The following is a 24,000-nucleotide window of genomic DNA, read 5'->3' as shown; positions in this document are numbered from 1 at the left end:
AGGTCAGCACTGTTAGAGAACTAATACACTTAATGGCATTTCTGAACCAAGTAATCTTGATCAAACGTTAATATAAGATTACTGCAAACATCATAATGTCAACCAAACAGCTAGATTATTCAATGTAGATTTAACCAGCAAAAGCACACATGCAATTCACCATGATTTGGATTTTCGCAGTGAAATGAATGCAAAAACAAACCTAGGTTCCTTGCAAAGGGTAGTACTAGCCTCAGGGAATGGGGCTCTGGTTAAATTTGCAAAGGCCCCACAAAATGGTCCTGTGTTGCCCAGTTTTCTCACTTAAGGAAATGTGGTCGGAACACAAGCACCTTTTCAATTTAGTGATGTATGTCACCACTGTTCAGATGAATGCCATTCAGGAACATTTGTTATCTTAATTAAATGGTACTACAACAGAGACATAACTGCTGAGTTGCACGATTACATTCACTCGATTTCTCTCCCCCTCTCTCTCTCGCACTCATTCACACACACACGGACGCACACACACACACACACGCACACACAGACACGCAAGTAATGCAACAATGCTTTGACGCAAGGTCATAAAATTGAGCTTTGTCCAAGTGTTGGAACCATTCTGGTTATGATGACAGTCCAGTAGCCCAGTTCAGCCCCGGACCAAGGCACGTTATACCACAGAAGAATCGCAAGCTCACTGTCCCTGCGCACCACACAAAGCTGCCGAACTAGTCCCAGAGGTGAAGATTGATCTATTTGGCTCTGCTGAATTTATGTGCACGTTCTTTGAATCTGCGCTATTATGTGGCAATTTCACTGGCAACACACACACACACATGCTTTTTGATTCCTCGCAGTGTTGGGATACTGTCTACCAGTAGAAGTGTGTCCCTAACCAAGAAATGCAACACGGACAAAAAGATAAATATGACAATATGTAACAAACAAATAGTTACAATATAACAAACAGCCACATCACTGCATTAATCTAAATCTAATTTGCAGGCTGAACTAACTCCATTTAAAAATAGAGTAAAGTGAGCTTTTGACATGGCTGGGATTCCACATGTCAGCTCACTAATTAGCTTTCCTCTACATGGACAGGAGCGTGCACCATGGGGTAGATCCACTCATTAGCCTGCTGTGAGAGTATCCTTCTCTTTGCCTTCTCATCCCAGTACAATAGGTATATCATAGTACATGCATGCTCCTCACCCCAAGACCAGAAAGGAGAACTGTTCATTTAAGACCAAAAGTCACTAAATAATGGCATACATCCACACTAACCAAAGACAATTGTGAGTTGATTGTGATTGATTTACCTGGATTTCCCTGGCGTGATATATGATAATCAAACCAAGAAGAATGATGGTTGAAAGGCTGATCAGGCATTTTAGAGCTAATGAATACAAGGACTCCTGAAAGAGAAGAGCACACTTACATACCTATACAACAAACAGGTAATAATTTTTTAAATCTGCACTGCTATTTTCTGGCAAGATTTAGTTTAAATATGCTACAGTTTGGTACTAGTTCTTATGTCCTAAAAAGTAAATAATAAAGAAACCTTATGGCTTTAAGTCAGATGGGCAACATTTGTCTTACAGCAACATTTCGTGTGTCATCTGTGGGCTATCATTTAACACGAACACCTGTCCAGGTGTGCATGTCCTAATGACAGTGGCCATTAGGAGAATCGCTTCCTAAAACAGCTTAAATGTGCCTGGCGATGGGATAAGCATGACCTTGTTCACGGTGCTTTAATGCACTTCACAAACTTGTGCTTTCCGTCTACTGTCAACCTGAGCGCTAATGTATTCTGACCTAGATGAGGAGCTGCACAGCTCGGGATTGAGTTACGCACCTTTCCATATGCACCCCATGACAGTTCCGTCTCTATGACCATAACAACGATCCCAAACATCCCAAAGATCAGCGCATAGTCGCTCAGCCGTTTTCTCTTCTCAAATAAGGCCCTTCTGTGTCCAAGCTTTTGACCAATGTTCTGGTTCTTCTTTTTGCCCGATTTGCTGCCACTGTGGCTACATCCACCCCCTCCATCCCCCGATGCGTAAGGCATAAGAGTGGTCGAGTTGTTCTCCGGTTTAGAGGCTAGAGTGTCCGACGCATCCGCAGTGGAGATGGGCTGCAGCGGCTGGGACTCCGAATCAAACTCGTGTACGTTTCTGCGGGACGAGCTCAAGTTGCTCAACGGCCGCATTACGCCGCCGTTGTATCTGCAGCTGCTCATGGCTATTTGCTTATAAGAGTTACTCTCTCTGCGGCTGCTGGCCGGGCTGCCCCGCTGCCGACTGTGGCACTGCTGATGGTGGTGATGATGATGTCTGGATGAACTACCATGACTAGAGGGCGTGAACTCGCAAGCGCTTAACTGACAGCCTTGTCTCAAAGACGATACGGACGGTGTCCTTAAAGTTCCGTGAGGGGTAGGCGACGTCCCGTGAGAAATGAGGCTTTTCCGTGCATCGCAGGTAGAGTTATTGCAGGTGCAACCCCGGTCCTGCTGACTGATGGAGCGTTCTTGGCGTCCGCAGTAGTGCTGGTGCTTACAGTGTTGGAGCTGCTGCTGCTCCGGATAGAAATCGTTCTGCAACTGCAATGGGCTTTCCATGTCAGTGCTGCCGTTTAAAGCAGCAGGCGGGCAACACCGAGCATCTAGAGAGGGGGCGTTGTGGTAGGTGCGTGAGGAAAGCGACAGGGTTAGGATAGACCCTTATCGGCTTCTGTAGAATTCAAGCCAGGTACGCGATTGGATGTGCGCTCCAAAACAACTGGCCTGACGTCACCTTAGGCAGGTCGTTACATGTGTTCAAATATTCATTAATCTCCTTAAGAAATTACCAGTTAAAAATCAATCGTCATCAGCGCTGCACTTTTGAATTAACTAGTGAAAATACCCGTGGACAACTACTAGGCTACAACTAGCCCACGTTGTCTGTGATGCTGTGTAATTCCTGGAAGTATGGCACTTGAACGGTTCCATTCATATTTTCTACGTAAATGGAGGACGGGTGCATCATGCAAATAATAAGGTTTTTTGTAACAAAGCAGCCTTGATTATTTGTGCGCTCTGGTCGACCATCGAACAAGAGAGCCTTTAAAAGACACATCTTCTCCATTGTACGTAAATTACTGAGACCATGTAGGCCAATAGAATATCATTTTGACCACATTATTGCATGGGGTTAACGTTGGCTGTAAACAGTTAAATCTCTGTCCTTCATTCTTTATTGTAGATTCCTTCAATCGGGTGTCTTAGTAGACTAGTCTTCAAATTTGGGAAAGCGAACTTCGACTAGGCCTATAGGCAATAAAGAAATGACATAATAACGACGACTTTGACTCCAGTTAAAACAGACGCGGTATCCTTATCTGAGAAGGCTCCACTAAGGTGATAGCGCGTCCACCTTCCGGCGAAATTCTGAATTTGAATGAGTGTCTCCAGCTACTTTGACTTCAACAATAAACGTATATTTAGGAGGCTGATATTAGCATAGACAGACGGTCTGTGTATCCTACAGACTGTGCTGAAGGCAGTGCGCCGCCGCCACCGCAGCAGCTACCGCAGTCGCAGCGCGTCACCGCGGGACATGAATGAGAAACGCGCCGCGTCAGCACCATCGGAAAATCCTTTGTTACGCCATGACTCATGCCAATTTGCTTCCTCAGAAGGATCAAGGACAAATCTTGTAGCAGCCCTCTTAACAGCTATAGTAAATCAAAATGGACACTTGGACACACCGCGCGCCACTGTGCAACACACCACTCTCTCTCTCCACCTTCCTCCCTCATCCCACCATTAGAAGAGAGCGCGAGCCTCACCACTGACAAACTGAGCAGAGACAGCTAGATTTTCACCAGTTCCACTGTCGCAAAGATATACGCGTTAACTTGGAAAGCAGAGCTTGGATTAGCATTAACTGGACGAAATATTGGAATCTGTATTAAAGTCGATGGTGGTGGTGGTGTATTTTGGTTTGGGGAGGCCTACCAGATGTACCCAGATGAATCATTAACACACATGTGCGCTCTAATTAGCAAAGTGCTTTTCACCCTTCAGTGTGAATGAAGGCTGATAATATTCTAAGACTACAGACACATATTAAAGCAGAGAGAATCATTTTACATTGCTGACTTGAATAGTATAATAAATGAGTTTACTTTTGATTGATTTGAATTGAGTAGCTTAGCTCAAAACGAAGATAATTTGAACCCCGGATGGTTTAGGTAAATGAGATGGGTATTGTATATTTTTTCTTGTTTATGTATTTTTTTTTAGGCTATACACATTGGTCAAATGTAGACTACATTCTCTTACTGATTACTGTCAGTGATTATCTTTTCTTTCTGTTTTCCTTCCTATTTATAAATCAGCTGCAGACTTGTTTCACTCCATACAGTCTTCCATATCCTTGTAGATGTTTGTGGCAGTTAGCACTGTTCGTGTTGTTTCATCTGACACTTTACATTTAATACTAATTAGCATGTAATCAATGGGCTAAAATGGACTCCTGGATCCCACCCAGTTGCTCTAGGTTGTGGATGAAACATGTTTGCTGTGAAGCCAGGTTTCTTCAAGGAAATCGATACTGATGCGTGGATAATGGATTTTTAGCATTTGTCACCATGAATATGCATGGCCAGCAGTGTGCACTGTGTTGGTAGAATTTTACAGACATCAGCTGCATTTGATCTGATGGATGTAGCATCAGACAGAACTTTGCATAGCACAATATGAGAGATCACATTCTGCACTCTCTGGCCCCATGAGAATTATGTACTGCGAATCTGACATTAACCTTAATCTTATTCTTTACTTTGTCTTTGAACACACGTTATCTTATTTTGTTATGCATTTTTAAAAACCATATATCACATAAACATAGAACAGATAAAAAAAACAGGGGTCTTTGGTTCTGTCTCGTCTGAAGATTGGTGTACATCAGTTTCTCTTGTATGTTGTTTCCAGCCCTCTGCACTTGTAACAGACTGGAATTTAGCTGCAATCCTCCGTGGTAGTTATTAATGGACCAAAGGAGTTATGTGGCTCCGCTGGAAGTAATATATTGACTCATATTTGAGTTACTGGTGTGCGATAAAGCAAGCCTGAACCCAATCATCCAAACAGGGCTCAGTGCTGCTCCTGTCATAAATTTGCCCGCGAAAAACCTTCGGCAGTGCAGGCACATCATCCCAAGGCCATGGTGGCCCCTCACTTGGGTCACTATACTGTGATAAGTTAATCTGAATGCGGTGGGCTTCTGATGAAAGCAATAAAGCTCCAACGAAAAACACATTCAAAACCCACCCACCCACCAACATGTAGTGAAAAAAAATAACAACCACATGCACAGAAATGATGAATATCAGAGACTGCCTCTGTGATTATATTGTTTTTCCCCACTGCGAGTGTTCATGTGCTTTGCTATCGGATTGTGTAAACATGGATGTCACAACAAAGGTTAAACATATGCTCACTAATCTTATATAGACAATTTAGACAACGTAATTGTTAAAAAATATATATATGGTTTAAGGTAGCCTGTCGTTGTCATACTGAAAATTCTAGTCAGAATTTCAGGCTGTTACTGCTCCATTGGCCTGTGATTATGGGGGGTGTTTCAACTTTCAACCGAATCAGAACAAAAAATGCCTCTTCACTCAATTGGATAGACCTACAACCAATCAGAGCAGCATCTTTCAACCCACGCTTTGGTGACGTGGTTGGTTACATTACTATTGATCATCTGTCCATCATTGTATAAAGCTCACCCTGACAATTTGATGGGCCCGAACAGCTCTGGTTCGAGCATATTGCGCCTGAGCAATGTCAGACTGAACTTCCCAACCTCAAATGTGGGCAGGGCTAAGTTCAGCTGCACCCAGGCTATAGGTGTGAGACACATGTGAAAGAAGGATATGTAGCTTTCAAGTGACAAAAACAACTTCAAAATGGTTGGACATTAAAGTCTACATGGACTACAAATAAACTACATGGCGACAAAAGTGACGACCAGCCCACAACTGCAATTCCGTTCAATTCCTGAAAAATCTTACCCCAGTTTCCCACCTCTTATTCCCGGATGAGGTGACATGAACGATGATGTTTTCACGGGGAACATTTTTTTTCTCATGCACATGAATGCACTGTGACTCTAGGCCTATCGCTATCTAGATTCAAGCTCAAGGTTCATGGCTGCTTTATTAGGTCCCTCAAGTCCCTCTTGTCACTCTTTGCTGTCCTATTTGAGTAAAGGTAGAAAATACCAAAAATATACAAAGAGAAAGACAAAAAAAGTATAAATAGTAGCATGAATTAATATGAAAAAAATAATAGTTTCATGTGGTGGCACCAAGGTTTCCACTGGGCCCCAAGTCACTACCTGTATATTACCTGTGCCATGGCTACAGTACTGCCTGGGATAGGCAACTTGTACAAACTTTTTTCAAGCGTTTTGAACTCAGGCTCATGGGACCCAGCCGTGGTGCAGCTGGCTGGGGCACCTGCACTGTACACCTGCGACCTGGGTTCGATTCCTGCCCCGTGGTAGCCTAGAAATCTAGACGCCCCTAGCGGTAGCAAATCTAATTTGGCTAGTCTAGCAACGCTCCGTAGATCTTGGGAGCTGGGAAATGGAAGAATCACTGGACCAATCACATCGTGTATAGAGTCGGTGGGCGGGGTTAACATAAGATGGTGACTGACATGCGACCAGACGTTACGATGGTTACGCAGCCTGCTACTTGAAAACAAGAAGATGATTCGTTTAGCATTATCATATTGTGTGGAGAGGGAATTTGAGAGACAACTATCCCACCCCTCCGATTGAGCCCTGGGGCCTGTACTACGAAGCGGGGTTACTGGCTTAGCTGGGTAACTTCGAGAGTAAGTTGATCACGTGTGGCGTAACTTCCCGGTTAACCCGTACTACGAAAGGTGGATAGGTTTTAACCTAGGTATGCTGCCATGGCAATTTACGCTGCATCTCAAACCTGCTCCGAGCAGGTTATGATCTTGGTTAACCCGAGGTTTGCGGTTAACCACACCCCATAATGTCGACGTAGGCTACTTGGAAGATACATTATTGGAGCGCAAATTGTAAGCGCCTCTCTTCGCAAGGCGAGAGTTTTTTAAGACCGCCAGAAACTTTCTCCATATATTCTCTATGAAAGATAGCCTATACATTCTCAGCCGAGGAAATTCGTTGCATTTGTCAGCTGATCGAGGCAAAGTGGAGGCTATAAGCATTGGCAATATAACATATTTTCATAATTAAGAAATATTAATGCAAGCTATAACTAGGCCTATAAACCTTCTGAATGTTCTTGAATTTCATTTTCACCTGCTGCCAGCGGCACTGCCGTTGCATCTAAAATGTTCACAGGATAGGCATACACTAAATCAGTCAATGGGGCTAAACATTCAATTATCCTTTATTAATATTTATTAATATACATATGAATTGTGTTGCATCTGTATGACTCTTATGAACTCAAAATGTATTTATTTCAACACATTTCAGACATTCCGCAAGCTATTAATCCTCCGTAACACATAGGCTAGGAACATGAAATAAAACTTTACTTTCATATATCCGATCTGCAATAGCCTACGTTGCCAACAGCCTTGTCTTGCTTTGTTTGCTGCCGACGTATTTGATGTATCGTAAAGTGGGTTTTAATTCCTCGCAACTTTTTTATAATCATTGCTCATTCCTTATGCGTAAAATAGCGTGATCGCGTCATCATTAAAAGTGGTAATTTGCGCTGCAACCCGCCCATTTTATGTGAACGCGCACCAACTCCGATGAGGTTAACCCCAGTTCAACAAATCAACTTCTTACTCAGCGTCGTAGTACCGATTAGCACCAATGAAGATAACCAGGTTTTGTCAACCCCGGTTTAGCAAAGTAACCCTGGGTTACATCTGGGTAGGTTGAGCTCCCTTCGTAGTACAGGCCCCTGGCCACAGTGAGTTCCCAGACCATGGCCCTTTCCGAAACCAGCCCCTAAACCCTAACACTACACTCTTCCACTTCGTTTGCGCGTTCACGCGAGGGTCCGCCACATTAAGTATCATCCGAAACGAATTTTGAGTCGAGTGAAGTGCCTACGGAGAGGGGCTACCACGCCTCCAGGAGCAAGTCAGCATCGATGCTGACTTGAAACGCAGGTGCAACCGTTTTCAAGCGTTCGTGCAGCTCGTGTATCTCCCTGCCAGTTGTTTTTTGGTCCGTATGACGGCATTTACAGACAAAAGCGTGATTTAAGCTACATTGTAACAACTCATGTTCAGTTTGATACTCAGTAAAATGTGCAAGATCGTACAGAAGTAGGCTGTAATATTTGAACAGATGTGCAGGTCGCATTTACAGCACTTTTATAATTTGATGTTAAATAAAGCATAAAATCCAACTCCTCACTCTTAGTAATGAAAGGAGAGAAGAGGGATGTATCCTAATACATAGGGGTGTCCAGAACATCTTAATTGGCGATTTAATATATATTGCCTTCATAATTTCTATGAAAACAAATATGACGTCAACTTCCTTCTCCCTTCAAGCGCATCCGAAATGTAGCGCTGTTTTAACCCCCTAACCCTTCAAATGCGAGTGTTCTCCGCACCCACGAGTGGACTTGAAAACGAAGTTCACTCGCTAACCGAGTCGAAGTGAGTAGGGATCCGTTTCGGAAAGGGCCCATATCTGGCTGGTCAGGCTAGCCCTGTGGTCCCCCAATGGTGGAATGATTTGCCAAGTCCAGTGCAGGGGTGTCCCTTTCTGTCTTCAAAAATGCTCTTGAAGTGTAAGGATCCTGTCTAGTGTTTTTTCCATCATGTCTGCTCCTTCCTGTTGTCTTTGTTGCTTCATGTGTCCTGTGCCATATGCTCCTTTGTTTGTTGTGCCATTTGTTTCTGTGCCATGTGTTCCCTGTGCCTGTGTCTCCGCCCCTCACCTGGTCCTTGTTAGTTTAATTATGGTTTCCAGCCCTGTGTTCACCTGTCTCTTGTTTTACCTTGTTCCGTACACCTGTCTGTGTATTTAAACCGTGCTTTTGGGTCCACACTCTCTCGTTTTGCATACGACCGTGACATGAAGACCCAACTCTTCCAAGAATTCATGGGTTTCATCACGTCCCTTTCAGCAGGTGTGTTAATCAAGCACCATGCAGTCTGCATTGATAATCAAGGTGCTTGATTGTATGCACCTGTGGAAAGGGACCTGATGAAACCCATGAATACCTCCTTCACCTCCCTCACCAACTGATAGGGTGCCTCTCAACATCTCTCCTCGATCCTCGATATCCGATCCTCGAGGGGTGTTCCCACTGATCTATAACTAACACTGTATTCATGGGTTTCATCAGGTCCCTTTCCACAGGTGTATACAATCAAGCACCTTGATTATCAATGCAGACTGCATGGTGCTTGATTAATACACCTGTGCAAAGGGACCTGATGAAACCCATGAATAGACTATCCCATTGTTGCCGCCCCATCATTCTCTATGTAGATCAGTGAGGATGGAGGCCAAAGGGAGGGAGGATGTATAAATGCCCAAATGAGAGGCACTCATATTCTCTTCCACCTCCTTCCTCCTCTGCCTCTTTCTTCTCCACTTCCTTCTCTTCTCTCCTTTAGCTCCTCTTCTACCACTTTTGTTTCTACCATACTTTGACTAGTACTTAAATGTATCCTCTACTAATATTAACAGAGGTAATGGCAGTGGTAATTCCAACACAGTCTCCTCTGCACTGCTGCTAAAATGTTATAGCTCTGTAGCTTAGCCTAAATGTTATTGTATTGCTGTAAGTCACCTTGGATAAAAGCGTCTGCCAAATGAATTAAAGGAAATGGAAATCATTTGTGTTGTGCTTTTTCTTTGTTGTGTATAGGTTGTGTATAGGAGCCCTTGATATCCATTATCACTCATTTACTTGTGTAATTAGCTGACGCTTTTGTCCAAACCAACTACAGGAACAGCCCCACTGGAGTAACTTGGGTTCAGTGCCTTACTGAAGGCCACAACAGCAACTGATAATTGAACCTGGGACTTTCTGGCCATACAGGTAGCCAATTCCTTGGTCACCACATGATGAAGCACTGATACCACAATGTGGACACAATCTAAACCTATGAATGTGATTTTGAATGATTTAAGGAATCAATATTTAGCTCATCTTAGACTCTCTTCCTGGAGTGAATAAATCATCACAAGATGATAGACTTAACCTCAGATATTTCCTCAAAGGATTGTAGGCCTATTACAAACATCAGGTTACTCCTTACCTTGATAATTGAAAGGAGTCTTATTCAATTGGTAGGCCTATATTGATATTGGTCGGTTGTGATGGCTACAGTGGACAACCTGTGAGGAAAACTGTACAATGGTCAAATCATCTTCCAAACAGATGGTAAGCCACAACATAGAAATCAATCACACTATTGCACAGAATAATGTAATTCTAACCAGCCATAAATCCCAATAGCTCAAAACTGTTATGTGAATTGCTTGGACATGGAAAGTACTTTGATTGGCTTTCACAGGTTGACCACGTGATAAGGGTTGCCAGATATCGTAGTAGCATGATTTTGCCACACGTTTTTGTCTATCGGTTGTTTGATTAGCGTAGACGTCAATATCAAAATATGACTACATAACGTGAACATACAAACAACCCAGCCCAACCTCGGTAGATTTCTGGTTGGTGAGCACGAGAAGGTAGAGTTAGTCATCTTACGTATTTGGCAACTGTCGGTCTCCCTGTGACAACAGTACACTACGCTACGCTAACATCTTGTCGCTTCTTTGTGGTGTAACGTTGTTCGTTTCCACAGTAGGGCCGTGAGGAAAAATACATTACCTGCTTATTTTGTGTGTTTAGGGTGATATGATACACGAGTTGTGTAGGATGACACATTTAATAGCAGCACAGCTAGCATAGGAACTTGGGGTTGACAATTTATGGCTGTGGCAGCATCTCTCTTTCAATTGTTAGCATGCTAGCAAGTTGGTGTTAGCACACCCACCTGAACTATGTAGCAAAGGATAAATGCACAGTGTCTGCAGCATTAATCCAGATAATAAAGACATAACTTTGCATGGGTTTAGCTTACTGCATTGCATACGTAATCACCAGCGGTGAACATCATGAGGAATAACAAAGGAGACACTGAACATAACGTTAACGTTAGAACTACGCGCCGGAGGAAGGATGTGCACAAAGATGTACCGTTAACTGGTAGGCGTTTTGCAAGTCTAACATCAACTGAGATGAACATAACAACATCAACCTTATTTGATACATAAGTCAATCATGAGATGAGTGCTGTAGTTTTTATGTTTATTCCAAGACGGTGTCCTTTCATCGAGTTGCCACTATGACTATGGTTTTGGTAATCAAGCTAACTTTTCACGAATGAATCACTTACGTAGCATAGTCTGCCATGCTAACCCGAATGAAACAAACTGAACTCTTCCTCTATCATACGTGAAATAAAGTGTCAGGAGCATAGACATATATACGTATGAGTGTAGGCTATGTCTATGATCAGGAGGCTAACTGACGAAGTTTAACCGACCCTTCCTAACCCTTACACTTGATATCTTTCATTGTCAGGCGCGATTGTACCAGAAACTCCAGAGTCCAAACGGCCCACTGGACCAGGGTCCAGCTATATAATGCTGGATTCAGATCCGGGGACAGATACGTCTGACACAGAGCTATCTGGGAGTTCAGTGTTAAAACACAAGTAAGTTCACTAGCGAGGCGCCCCATCTCTCTTCCCTAACCACTATGGGGTCATCCCTCGTGGAATCTTCAAATAATTAGTACATAAATTGTGTCAAACAGCCATGCTATATCTGGCTTCCAACTCTTTGAGGTGATCTCTAACTTCTTCTGTTTGCTCCTATATCTTCAAGAGAGAAGGAGCAGTCTGACAAGAATGTGATTGTTCTGTCTGATCAGTCAGAAGAGACTGAAGACAGTGCAGATGAGGTAAGAAGCTCATCATCGTGTGCATAGACCCACAATGTTGGGTCTTATTTGGCTTCAAAAATATATATAGTCCTATCCTTTGCAGAAGAAGGTATCCCAAAGAACTCTTTTTGCATGCAGTCATGAAAGAATGAATGGTTTGACCTCTCATTTGTAAGTGGTCATTGGCCTTTGAATGATGAATTTCTGAGTAACTGACCCTTATAAGAACTTGATGAATTCATTGGTCATATCAAACAATGTCAGTGATCAACATCACTCTTTTGATACTTTGCACATGGCCACTTTGAGTGTTTCAACAGAGCAAGTGCCCTTATTATAATTTTTTTATGCTGAAGTCAGTACAATGCTCACACCATCCATCATTCCACTGCCATGCCCAGCACAGACTCATATTTCGGTTTATGACCTTCAAACGTCAGGAGTCTTTGGCCCAATTCAAGCACAGAAATGGGACGCACCCCTCTGTCATTCGTCTTTCAGTGCACCAGCCGCAGATGGAAGTTACTAGAAGCAAGTCCTGATATGGCTTATTTTGGGTGTACAGTTGTACTTGCCTCTGTGCAGTACAAACTTACAAAGATTTTAAAAGGTGCAACCTTAGAGCTTGTGACAGTCATCAACACAAGTTCAGGGACACTGTAGTAAGAGGTTATTTGATTGACTATCGAGTTTGGATTGAATGCTCTCTCTCTCTCTCTCTCTCTCTCTCTCTCTCTCTCTCTCTCTCTCTCTCTCTCTCTCTCTCTCTCTCTCTCTCTCTCTCTCTCTCTCTCTCTCTCTCTCTCTCACACACACACACACACACACACACACACACACACACACACACACACACACACACACACACACACACACACACACACACAGGTGCACATTATACCCCAAAGTCCTTTACAGTGATTTGGGGGACAGGTGTAACACTGGGTGATACAAGGCAGCCATATTGAGTTGAGGTTATCTTGATCATTCACCAGAAGTGAGGACTATACCTTTTCATTTTTTACCTTATTTCTGAAGTTGCTTTGAAATTAAAAACCCTTGAATGAAAGATTAGGTTGAAAGAAGAGAGTGCTGAGGCTGTTATTAGTCCAGAGTCTTTGTTGACAGTCTTGTAATTCTGTGCTATATTTAAGTGATCAGAAGGTTTGTGTTCTAGTGGAGTTTAATTATGCATAGGAATATCAAGAATTTCTAGCCTGTTTCACAAAGTTGAGATCTGTTCATTGTGTGGTTGTGTGCACAACTTGTATAGCTAATATATTATTTGTGAGGCTGACTTGTTCATAAGAGTTCATTAATTATGGTTCAGTGATTGCAAGTCAAGCCACTGTTAAACAGGTATTCTCAAATTTTATATTGGGGCAGTATCAGGCCACAGAGCTTGCTTTCACTGCATCTGGTCAGGGATTTAGTGACCTCAAAGTAACTTAAACAATCAAGTATTTTCTGTACAATTATTTCTTTCTTTATTCTTTATGTAAGTGGAATGCTATGAAACATTTCCCACCATTTCCATTGCTGTCGCTACAATGACATTTTCTGATCTTTTGAAATACGTTTCAGGTGCGCCCCTCGTCACCTCAAGTCTCCACGAAATGGTCAGGAGACTCAGGTTAGTGCCAACACACACACACACACACACACACACACACACACACACTTCCTCTATTCAATTATGCCAAATCCCAGGGTGATGCCACATTGATCAGACGGACATCATCAATACTACTGAATAAGACTGGATTTAACATGTAGGCTCATGTGCTGTGTGTGGTTATCGCCCTGACATTGATTGATGTAGAGGATCAGCCTCCTTGTATGTTCACATGACCTTGTGTGTGTGTGTGTGTGTGTGTGTGTGTGTGTGTGTGTGTGTGTGTGTCTTCGTCTTCAGAGGCAGCCTGTAAGAGGAAATGGGTAGACGGGTCACAGGTATCCCAGCCGAGTTCTGATTCCCTCCCCAGAAAGAAGCGGAAGCCCTCCGTGGTGAGTTCACTCGCATCTGTTGTCCCTTTGAAGATAGCATAGACCCCCCCCCCCTTTCCCCCCCACCACACACACATCTCCTTGGCACAAGGCTTTATCTCATCTGTTTCCCATGCTTGTTTGCTTTACAAGGTGTTTACATGAAGTGTCCCTGCTCAAGGACACTGCAACCCCCCCAACCCCCCCTCCCCAACACATACACCCATGTCACGATACTCACACCCACACCTACACACACATACACATAAACACACCCACCCACATACACACACATACACATACACATACTTACACACATGCACAAACATAAACACACCGAGGTCTTGAATACATCCTCCAGGTTTGTCCTCCCCGCAGGCGATGATGTAGTGCCACGCCGGCGGGGCCATTTGTTCTTGTCACGGCGAGATGCATGCTGCATGCTGCAGGGAGCCGGTCCTACATGAGCAGCCCCGGCTGGCTGGCACACAGGCGGAGCGCCCTGTCTGGGATACTGCCAGCCAGGCTGGAGAGAGGGAGGAGGGGTGGGTGGGTGGGTGGGTGGGGGTTGGAGGGAGTCTGCTGGTCAGAGACAATTTTGCAATTTTGGCCACGTTTCAGTCAGACCCAAACAACCACGTTTTGTTGTGTAGTTTGAGTAGGCTCATGACGCCCAGCTAGAAGATGTACCAATCAGTGTTTCCAGCTCGGGTTGATTGGGTTGGATTTCTGGTATGTCAGAAAAGTTTGTTGCCAGTCTTGCAGAGAGAGCAGTTCACACCTGCAGTGTGAGCAGAGCACATATCAATCACAAAACCACTTGAAATGTGTGTAAGGTAGAGTTACCAAACCCATGGTGTGTGCACAACTGAAAGAAAGTGCACTCAGCCTACCCGGCTGTAAGGGCTTGAGTCTATTAATTTAGGAATGAGTAGGACGATGAACACACATGGACCTGTGTTTTGTGTCGTGTTCACAGACCGAGTGGGCTGCTTGGGGTACTGCCAGCATGGTCATGGGGGAGGGGGGGGGGGGCGCAAGGGGGCAGTGATGGGCTTAATGGGGTTGGGGGTGGGTTGGGGGTGGGGGGGGGGGGGGGGGGGGGGTCTCAGAGGACCACATCAGTGGTTTAAGTAGTGGTGGACTGTCTTTTAGGAATTAGAGGGAGGATGAATGGGGATTGGTGTCAGCATGATTTGGTTGTGGTTCAGATAAAGGTGTCTCCTGAGGGGAGAGGCTTTTAGCTCAATGCCCGGGAGATTTGGCCTCTTTATGGAGTTGTGGTTGGCTCTTGGAGAGAAGATAAAAGGGTTTGGATTCTCTGAGCGGTCAGAATGGTGGCTTTATTTAATTTCTTGTGGGGGTATGGGCAGCTGTGATAGCACAGATTATAGCGTTAAGGGTTTATCTTCTGGGGAGGACAGAGAATTAGATTTTTTTTAAAATCACAGAATAGTTTGATTTGTTTTGGGCAAATAGGCTTGGTCAAGATTCAGGACCTCTGGAGTATGCAGTTGACAGGATTTTAAAACCTCTCTCTAGTGGTTCAGTGCCCCCTTGAAATCCTTGACCTTCAAATCCACTGGTTTTTAATGATTAATTCATTTATTAGACTGACTCTGTTATCCAATGCAACTCACTTAGGTCAATTAATAGCAGGGCCAGTCTCTTGAACAAACCCTTGGTTAGCGGTAGCAGCCGGCAATCAAACCTGTGATTCTTCATGCAACTACTGCATGCTAGCTTGACTCCTTCGCCACTGCACCGCCACCGTATTCACATTAATGTTTCAAGGCCTGTTGAGTACATGGGTGATGAGTGATTTGAACCATGTGTTTTGAATGGAGTGGGGTCATCGTGTGGTGTATCTCAGTGTTAACCGAGCGGACTGTGTGTTTTTTTGTCCTGCGGCCGGGCGATCAGCAGACGGACGATTCGGAGAACGAGGGCCCGGAGCCCACCTGGAAGGAGCAGGAGGACATGGTGAAGAAACTGCAGACACACTTCCCTCAACTGGACAAGGAGGTCAGTCGGCCATTACTATACTAACAGCATGGTCAGTATGTGACAGAGGGACAGGAAAGGAATGTACAGTATTTTCCCGCATATTAGCTGCATTGCGTATAAGCCGCAGGACAGTGTTTTATGCCAGTTAAAAGAAACAAAACCATATTAACACCATATTCACTGTCCCCCTGTATTAACCTCATAGTTGAAGAACTTTTGCAAAATCAATGTATAAGCCACTGCTAATAGTTGGGAAATTACGGTAGTGATGTTGACGCATGGGGTATTGTATTTGTATTTGTATGTCTATCTGTATGGACTACACACTGAGATTCTGGGTTCACTTACGCTCTTCGAGTAATTGGTGTGGGAACCTTTAAGAGGCCTCAGCGCCTAGTGACGTTTCAAAATGGGAACACTGATGATGGGTTAAGCCTGAAACTTTTGTAAGCTGTTGTTTCATGGCCTGGAAGAGCTTTTAGATATCATACATGCCCTGTGTGCGATCTCTTCTTTTTCCACACCTTTTTTTGCCTGAACTTTGTTTTGGAGCTACGCACCAAGCGAAACATCTTTAATTAAACTATAGGTGCAGACGCCACTTCTACCTACAGTACGTGATGTTGATGCACAAATGGGTGAACCATATGATTAGATGCATAGATTGATGCATAAATAATGTACTAACAGATATATTATACGATTAAAGGGCCGTTCACACCAAGAACGATAACTGAAAGTGACTCAGGCAATATCGTTTTTCATGTTGTTATCTTCTAGTATATGGGTGGATGTTGTCAGTCATATGATCTAAAGCGGTACTTTTTTGCTATTATATCATTATAGTGTGAATGGCCCTGAGGGATGGATAAGTGGACAAAGAGGTGAAAGGATGTGGAGATATTGATGCACAAATGGATGATGGGTCGATGCGTAGATATATTAATGGATAGATCATACTGCATATGTCTTGTGTAATTAATCGCCGATCTTAGTCCTGTTAGATTGTTACATAAATCCTCTTTTGACATTGTGCTGTATTGCGGTGGTATTGGGCTAACATGTTCACTTCAAATCCTCACCATCAACATGCGATATCCTGACTGTGTGTGTGCGTGTGTGCGTGTGTGCGTGTGTGCGTGTGTGCGTGTGTGCGTGTGTGCGTGTCTGCGTGTGTGCGTGTCTGCGTGTCTGCGTGTCTGCGTGTCTGTATGCTTGTTTGTGCGCAGGGACTGAGGGATGTGCTGCATGAACATGACTGGCTGTATGAGGACACGCTGGAGGCTCTACGGATGTTCTCTGAAGAAGGTGAGTGGCCCTCAGGAGCCCACGTCTCACCTGGAGGAGTCCCACTCTGGCTCTGACTCTGGGTATCTCCCATAGCATGGGTCCTCTAAATTCCACCTAGATCAGGGCTGGTCCACTGCAGAGCTGATATCAAGAGTTTCCTGCCTGGTTCCTCTGTTGTGGACTGAGAGCATTGTAGACACGGTTCATTGTGGATTCACACGGGGGAAATGCTGTAATGTCATCATGTTTGAAATATCACTCTCGGTGTGACCAGGAGAAAGACTAACTCGAGTGTGCTGTCCTCATGTGGTTTGTGTTTTTTCAGCCGAGGTGCTCTCTGAGAACGACGCTCCCTCCCCCCAACCCTCCAGACGCGACGCGTCCCCTCCCACGCGGTCCAGCATCACGCGGACGGCGTCCCAGCCCACGAAACCCGCGCCCAAACCTACGCCGTCCAGCCCGAAGAGACCTCACAGAACCGCAGAGGAGGTCCCACAGAACGGAACCAGAGTGCTGCGGAAACGGAACCCGGTGCCGGTGAGCTACGTCGTGGACTCCGACAGCGACGACGGCATAGCTAAAGGCCGCGGCGCTAAGGGTGGCGTAGCTAAAGGTGGCGTAGCTGCTAAGGGCGGCGGCGCTAAGGGCGGCAGTGACTTTGAGGCGGTGTCGTCGGACTCCGATTCGGAGGACGAGGGCAACGAGCGCCTGACCGCGCAGAAGAGACAGTTGCTGGACTTCTTCCAGGAGGCGTCCCTGGAGGAGCTGTCGCTCATCGAAGGCTGCTCGGCCAAGAAGGCCCAGAAGATCGTGGAGCTCAGGCCTTTCAAGAAGTGGCGAGACCTGGTGAGAGTGCCCTCCGGGGAGAGCAGCGCTAGCTGTCACTCACAGACACTTGCATGAACTCGTCGTCTTTACTTCTGACTTTTACTGTGCATTTCTCTGTATGAAATCTCTGGTACTCCTCACTAAAAATGAATGGTGTACAAAATGTGCTTCGGTGGCAGTGCGAGTGCTTTTTTTTCTCACTAGAATAAGACTGTTTTTAAAATGTGTATAGGGTTTTTAGGATTATTACTGCAAACTACCAGTAGCCTCTCTCACGAGAAGCAGGCAGCTTCTCATGTGATAAGTGTTTTGTTGATATTCAAGCAAACACACAAGTGTTAGGGTCTGTTATGTTCATGTTTTTGTGGATGTATATGTATATTTCTGTGTGTGCATGTATGCATGTGTGTATGCGGGTTTGTTACTCTGGACATTTACCGTACTTGTGCATGATGTTTGGTCCTTGTTGACGTTTGCATCTTGTGTGTGTGTGTGTGTGTGCGCGTGTGTGTGTATATGCGTGCTCAGGATAAGGCCCTGAGCGGCGGTCACGGGCTGTCGATGGAGCTCCTGGCGGGCTGCCGGGAGGTGCTGCGTGAGCGGGAGGTGGTGCAGGGCCTCATGGGCCACTGCGAGGAGATCGCCCAGAAGATGAGCCGCGACGTCACCCAGGTGCTGGAGAGCGGCACAGGCTCCATGGAGCAGCCACTTGTCCTCAACCAAACGTACGTGGAGCAGCAGCTCACCCCCACCAAACCAGAACAGAAATACACATTAGTCCTGTGTGTGTGTGTTTTGTGCGTTGCGTGTGCACAACGTCTTTATTTTCATTGATTTTCACTGAAAAAGATAAGACATACTTAATCTAGTTGGGCTTCTTTGAACAGCTCAATTTGAATCATTTGGTGTCCACATTCCATTCTAACGGTAATTGCGTCGTTACCTTCATCAAACTCACGTCCACGGTATGTTCGTGGAGAACTACCTCCTCAGACGGTTTGCGATTGTTTGCAAACGTTTTGCCAAAAACTCTAGGATAGCGGAATACTGTTTGCAAACGTTCACAAACGTTCCATGTTTGCGAATTTTGAATGCACCTCAGGTAACCGAAATGAAAGTGAGCAGGTAATCCAGTGGTCATGCACAAATAGCACAGAGAGTGTGTGTAACAGGCCTGAGGCAACCAAGGAAGAGTGGCTGAATGTCTTTTTCAAATTCACTTTTAGATTACACTGTTATCCACAGCAATTTGCATTTTACTTTGGAATTTACCGCGCGCTGTGCTCAAATCCGCTGTAATGTTACGGAGGCCAGATAATCATCGGCGGGAAATCGTGGGCGTCTCTGGCACAGAAGTGGGGAAGAGAGCAGAGGGGTGTTTTTGTATGCATCAGCAGCCCATCACTGAAATGGAGCTGTTCTCTAAAGTTTCAAGCTCTTGCTCAACCATATGTTGATTTGTTGTTATTGTTGTTTTTCGTTCTAGTTGTTGTTTTACATTTAAATGTTTAATGTTTTGATGTTTGGGGGCCGTTAACATCTGTGTGTGTGTGTGTGTTTGTGTGAATGTGGGGGTCTGTCACAGCTGCAGCCGTAAATACAGAAAGACCTTTTCTTTTTGTTTCTGGTGAATGCTGCATGTTTAATGTGGGCAGAATCCTTGGTTGTGTAATGTCTTTATTAAATTAATAGTTGATGTGTATAGCTTCATCAATTGGAGGCCTGTGGTGTGTTTGCAGGTTTAAGCTGAAGCCGTACCAGCTGGTGGGACTGCGCTGGCTCACCCTGCTTCACCAGAACAACCTCAGCGGCATCCTGGCAGACGAGATGGTGTGAATTACCCTCCTCCGCGCCACACACATACACACACACACACACACACACACACACACACACACACACACACACACACACACACACACACACACACACACACACACACACACACACACACACACAAACACACACACAAACACACACACACACACACACACACACACATATACACACTCTCACACAGCCACCTCCTAAATAATACACACCACCATGCTCTCCTGCCACCACCCCTTAATTGCTGCTGTGGGGATTGGCTGCTGTGACCCCGTGCCGAGCTTCGAGACATGCCACCCCCCCCCCCCCCACCCAGTCGATCGCTCACCCGCCTGGCGTCGGGCACAACCTGAGCTGGGCATCATTTTGGCAAGCGATGCTGTCAAAAGTCAGCAAATAATTAAAGGGCGTCCAGAATGAGTAATTAGGTTTCTGCCATTGTGTATGCCATATGTGTTAAGACTGGTCCCATGCATCTCTGTGGACCTCAGTGTTGCCCAGAAATGTTCTCAGTGTATCACCACCAAATCTGTTTACTGGTCTCCTAGCCTCGCTGCATTGTTCTCTATGCTGACTTCTCCTTGCAGTCTACGTATACCTACTGTTGCTAGGAGCAGAATGTGTGTTTCGACATTAGGGTGAGGAAGGACTTGTCCCGAAGCGTGATGAAATATTTGCTTGAGAGCTTCGGGTGTGCTGACTTTTTTTTTGTCATTATTGCCGTGACTTTTGCTTTGGCCCCGAACCCTACGTTTAGAGAACCTTGGATGTGCGTGCCTCGTAGACTTTTCATGCCGCGACATTAGTGCCACACTGTGCATGCGTTTTCCACTCTGCTGGAGTGGCCATGTATATTTAATGCCGGTGTCGTCGCCTGTCCTCTGTGCCGTCTGCAGGGTTTGGGGAAGACCATTCAGGCCATCGCCTTCCTGGCCAGCTTGTATCAGGACGGGAACCGCGGGCCACACCTCATCGTCGTGCCAGCCTCCACACTAGGTGAGAGTGCATCCCGCCACACACACACACACGCACACACACACACACACATGCACCCCTCGACCCTACAGGACACGGTTTGTATGTCATCCATAAACTACTCGTGCTCAAAGTAATGGGTCATTCAGACATCTAGTGTAGAGTCTATCTTATGATTTTAAATTAATGCATGGAGATTGGTAGGTCATTGGTCAGTGGGTGGGTTTTTTTGATGTATTGATTTATTGATAGAATGTTATTTGGTTGGTTGATTAAGTTGCCCTCGGGGTGTAGAGATATTAGTAAGAGTAAAGCCACTCCACCTCTGTTGAATTTGAAGGCTTTAGGCTCAACATACCCCTAATCTCACTTCATGAGGTGCTTTTTAGACACGAGTTCACTTTAGAACACTGTTCTACTAACTGCTAACTGGGGAGGCTACGCAGTTCCTAGGGCATTCAGATGCAGTAGGAACTCTGTGATGACTATACACATAAGTACACACATAAGTAGCCCAATTATTAGATGAACAAAAGTAATGAAACCAACAGCATTGCTCCTTAATTACTATCTACGGAGGCTTATTGACAAACTAGAAGCTCATGGTATCAGGAAGCGAAAGCGAAAAGAGTCAACATTGTTCATAAAAAGTGTGACAGTAGTCGGTCTCTGCAGCCTTCCCGAGGAGTGTTTAGGTTAAGTAAGATTTTTGAATATAGCCCTTCTGCTGCCTTGGCATGCACATCAGTCATAGTTCCTTTGCACAGCGAAGAACTCTTTAATCCCCAGTTCCATGATGTCAGAATGCTCAGAAAAAGGGGTTCTAGGAACTTCAGAAAGTCCCTACAGGGTGAAAGGGCCTGTAGTATACCACTCTGGTCTGCCTTCTCCTGACCTGTAGTCTGTACTCTGTCCTGCACTCCTGATTACCGCTCAGGGTGTGTGTGTGTGTGTCTGTGTGTGTCTGTGTGTGTCTGTGTGTGTCTGTGTGTGTGTGTGTGTGTGTGTGTGTGTGTGTGTGTGTGTGTGTGTGTGTGTGTGTGTAGCATGCTGAAAGCCTGCTGTGCTCCGTGTGATTAAGACCGTTCCAGAGCATGCAGACGTGACCTTGCTCTGTGTTGCAGATAACTGGGTCCGTGAGCTGAAGCTGTGGTGCCCCAGCTTGGAGGTCCTCGTTTATCACGGTGAGTTTCATCCCTCCTTCCCTCCCTCCCTCCCTACCTCCCTCCCTCCCTCCCTCCATCACATACTGTTGCTGTCGTTTCCTGTGCTCCCTTTATTGGGACGGCAGGACATTCCCGTGCCCACATCAGCTGAGCGCGCGCACCCCTAACTCTGGTGTCACCTGCTGCAGGCACGGCTGAGGAGCGCCGCTTCACCCGATACCAGGCCCTCAGCAACAGGGAGGACTACAACATCATCGTGACCACGTGAGTGTGTGGAAGACCCGACACACGAGAGCTACAAGCACCTCATTTGACCAAAAACGAACTTGAAGCACCTTTCAAAGACATACTATACGTTTATATAAAGCCCCTTTTCCAAAACGCTATAAATCCATTTTTAAAACTGTAAAACAATCCTATATGAGAATGTGTTAAAATGATGCATACAAGTGTTTTGGAAAAGAGCTCTTCATATATTTCTGTATGGGGGGCTGATTTTCGATACACGGGTCCTATAGTTTCAGTGGAGATTCTGTTAGTCCAGGACTAGACTTGATCCCTGTACAGAAAAAAGGCCTAATACCTGTATCAGTAATCATTAAGCTGAAGGCTGGATGAATGATGAGTCATAACAAATCTCACTGAGTCAATGACTGATTTAGGAGGAGATTTAAAAAGGATCTCGAAGCTCTGTGATTTACATTTCTATCCAAGTAGTTGTGTACTGTGTACTTTCATAAATCCTCACCAATATATTTCAGTTACGTCGAGCCTCATAGAAGCTAAAGCATTTTGATGTTAGTTTAATCTGTGGTAGGTTTTTTTAATGCCTGGCCGGAGGTGGGGCTATATGTTTGTCCGTTCTTATCTTGTGAACAGGATATCTCAAGAATGCTTTGATGCACGTTCTTCAAATATGGTATGGGTGTTCACTTGGACTAAGAGATCAGCTGATTAGATTCCTATCGGTTCTATATGTTGTCTCGCGTAACACAAATATCAACCAGAAATGCACATCTGTGCTAAGGCATAGTGGCATACCACTGCAAAGCTGTGATTTCTAGTTTGTTTTGTTTTTTTCTTCATCTGGAGTGCTCCGTGTGGCTGTGGTCACTTCCCCTCTTTCTCCTTGCCCTGCTGTTCTCCGGCATACATTAGCTTCTGGACTAATGGCTGGCACACAAGGACAGTTATATGTTGATAACCAGAACAACTTTCAGTGCATGGCAGAGAACTCCTGTCAGATGACAACCACAGAAGTAATTTGTCAGCTTGGAAGCCAGCCCGAATTTACCCTGCCCAATAAATAAGAATATCAGTCAGGAATATGTACACCGGGGAGTTTAAAACCCTACTAGACTTTGATGGAAAATAATGTTTGGTCCCCCACACACATAAACATACACACACATGCCTACACACAAGCAGGCACACACAAACATAAGCACGCACACACACACGCAGGTAGGCACGCACAAGGACTGTAGGATATGGAGTAGGAGATGGAAACAAATTGATAAGCCTGATTTATTTTTGCTGTGAGAATGTGCAGGACTGAATGGCGTTCATATTTTGTACCGCTACACGGTAAACCTAGTTTGGATTGCGGTGAGAGTAAATTCATCGTTTTCTTTGTAGCCATCACCTCCATTACCTGTGGAAGGAGTGCTGAGATTGTTTTGGTTCGTCATTGTTTGATATACTTGATATTTTTATCACGCTAATTATGTTGCTTTTAAACTGCAGTATATCACTGAATTCAATATAGTGATGATCTGTATTCTGTATGGGGCTAAAACCACTTACAAAGCCAAAGTCAGGGGAAGTAAACATTACCTCACTACTTTTTTATTGACGACCCTTAGTATTGAATTTCCTGTAATGACTATCGATCCTCCATTCATTATCATTAACGACCATCGATGAAAGG

The 24,000-nt window shown here is 44.9% G+C and overlaps 2 protein-coding genes across 5 annotated transcripts in view; one reads left to right on the top strand and one right to left on the bottom strand.

The window, feature by feature from the left end:
- kcnn2 (potassium calcium-activated channel subfamily N member 2) overlaps positions 1 to 2,617 on the bottom strand; it is a 31,036-nt gene extending 28,419 nt beyond the window's left edge. The window contains exons 1-2 of the mRNA XM_062554506.1: positions 1,850 to 2,617; positions 1,308 to 1,403 (exon numbers count right to left, since the gene is read on the bottom strand). Coding sequence (XP_062410490.1) covers positions 1,308 to 1,403; positions 1,850 to 2,617 — 864 coding nt within the window. The remainder of the gene's footprint in view (positions 1 to 1,307; positions 1,404 to 1,849) is intronic.
- A 7,699-nt stretch (positions 2,618 to 10,316) lies between these two features.
- The window catches only part of smarcad1b (SWI/SNF-related, matrix-associated actin-dependent regulator of chromatin, subfamily a, containing DEAD/H box 1 b), a 26,317-nt gene continuing 12,633 nt past the window's right edge, over positions 10,317 to 24,000 (top strand). The window contains exons 1-13 of one of the 4 annotated variants that reach the window (XM_062554720.1): positions 10,317 to 10,419; positions 11,626 to 11,758; positions 11,931 to 12,006; positions 13,573 to 13,621; positions 13,904 to 13,995; positions 15,898 to 15,999; positions 17,211 to 17,289; positions 17,597 to 18,117; positions 18,628 to 18,824; positions 19,839 to 19,929; positions 20,826 to 20,925; positions 22,029 to 22,088; positions 22,259 to 22,334. In XM_062554720.1, coding sequence (XP_062410704.1) covers positions 11,688 to 11,758; positions 11,931 to 12,006; positions 13,573 to 13,621; positions 13,904 to 13,995; positions 15,898 to 15,999; positions 17,211 to 17,289; positions 17,597 to 18,117; positions 18,628 to 18,824; positions 19,839 to 19,929; positions 20,826 to 20,925; positions 22,029 to 22,088; positions 22,259 to 22,334 — 1,514 coding nt within the window. In that variant the 5' untranslated portion in view covers positions 10,317 to 10,419; positions 11,626 to 11,687. Of the gene's footprint in view, positions 10,420 to 10,581; positions 10,728 to 10,797; positions 11,248 to 11,625; positions 11,759 to 11,930; positions 12,007 to 13,572; positions 13,622 to 13,903; positions 13,996 to 15,897; positions 16,000 to 17,210; positions 17,290 to 17,596; positions 18,118 to 18,627; positions 18,825 to 19,838; positions 19,930 to 20,825; positions 20,926 to 22,028; positions 22,089 to 22,258; positions 22,335 to 24,000 lie in introns of those variants that run through there. The other 3 variants (XM_062554719.1, XM_062554718.1, XM_062554717.1) reach the window with 3 other exon arrangements.

Source organism: Sardina pilchardus, chromosome 14 (assembly GCF_963854185.1).
Source record: "Sardina pilchardus chromosome 14, fSarPil1.1, whole genome shotgun sequence".
In the NCBI taxonomy this organism is placed as follows: Eukaryota; Metazoa; Chordata; class Actinopteri; order Clupeiformes; family Clupeidae; genus Sardina; species Sardina pilchardus.
This window is presented reverse-complemented; position numbering and strand designations above follow the sequence as displayed.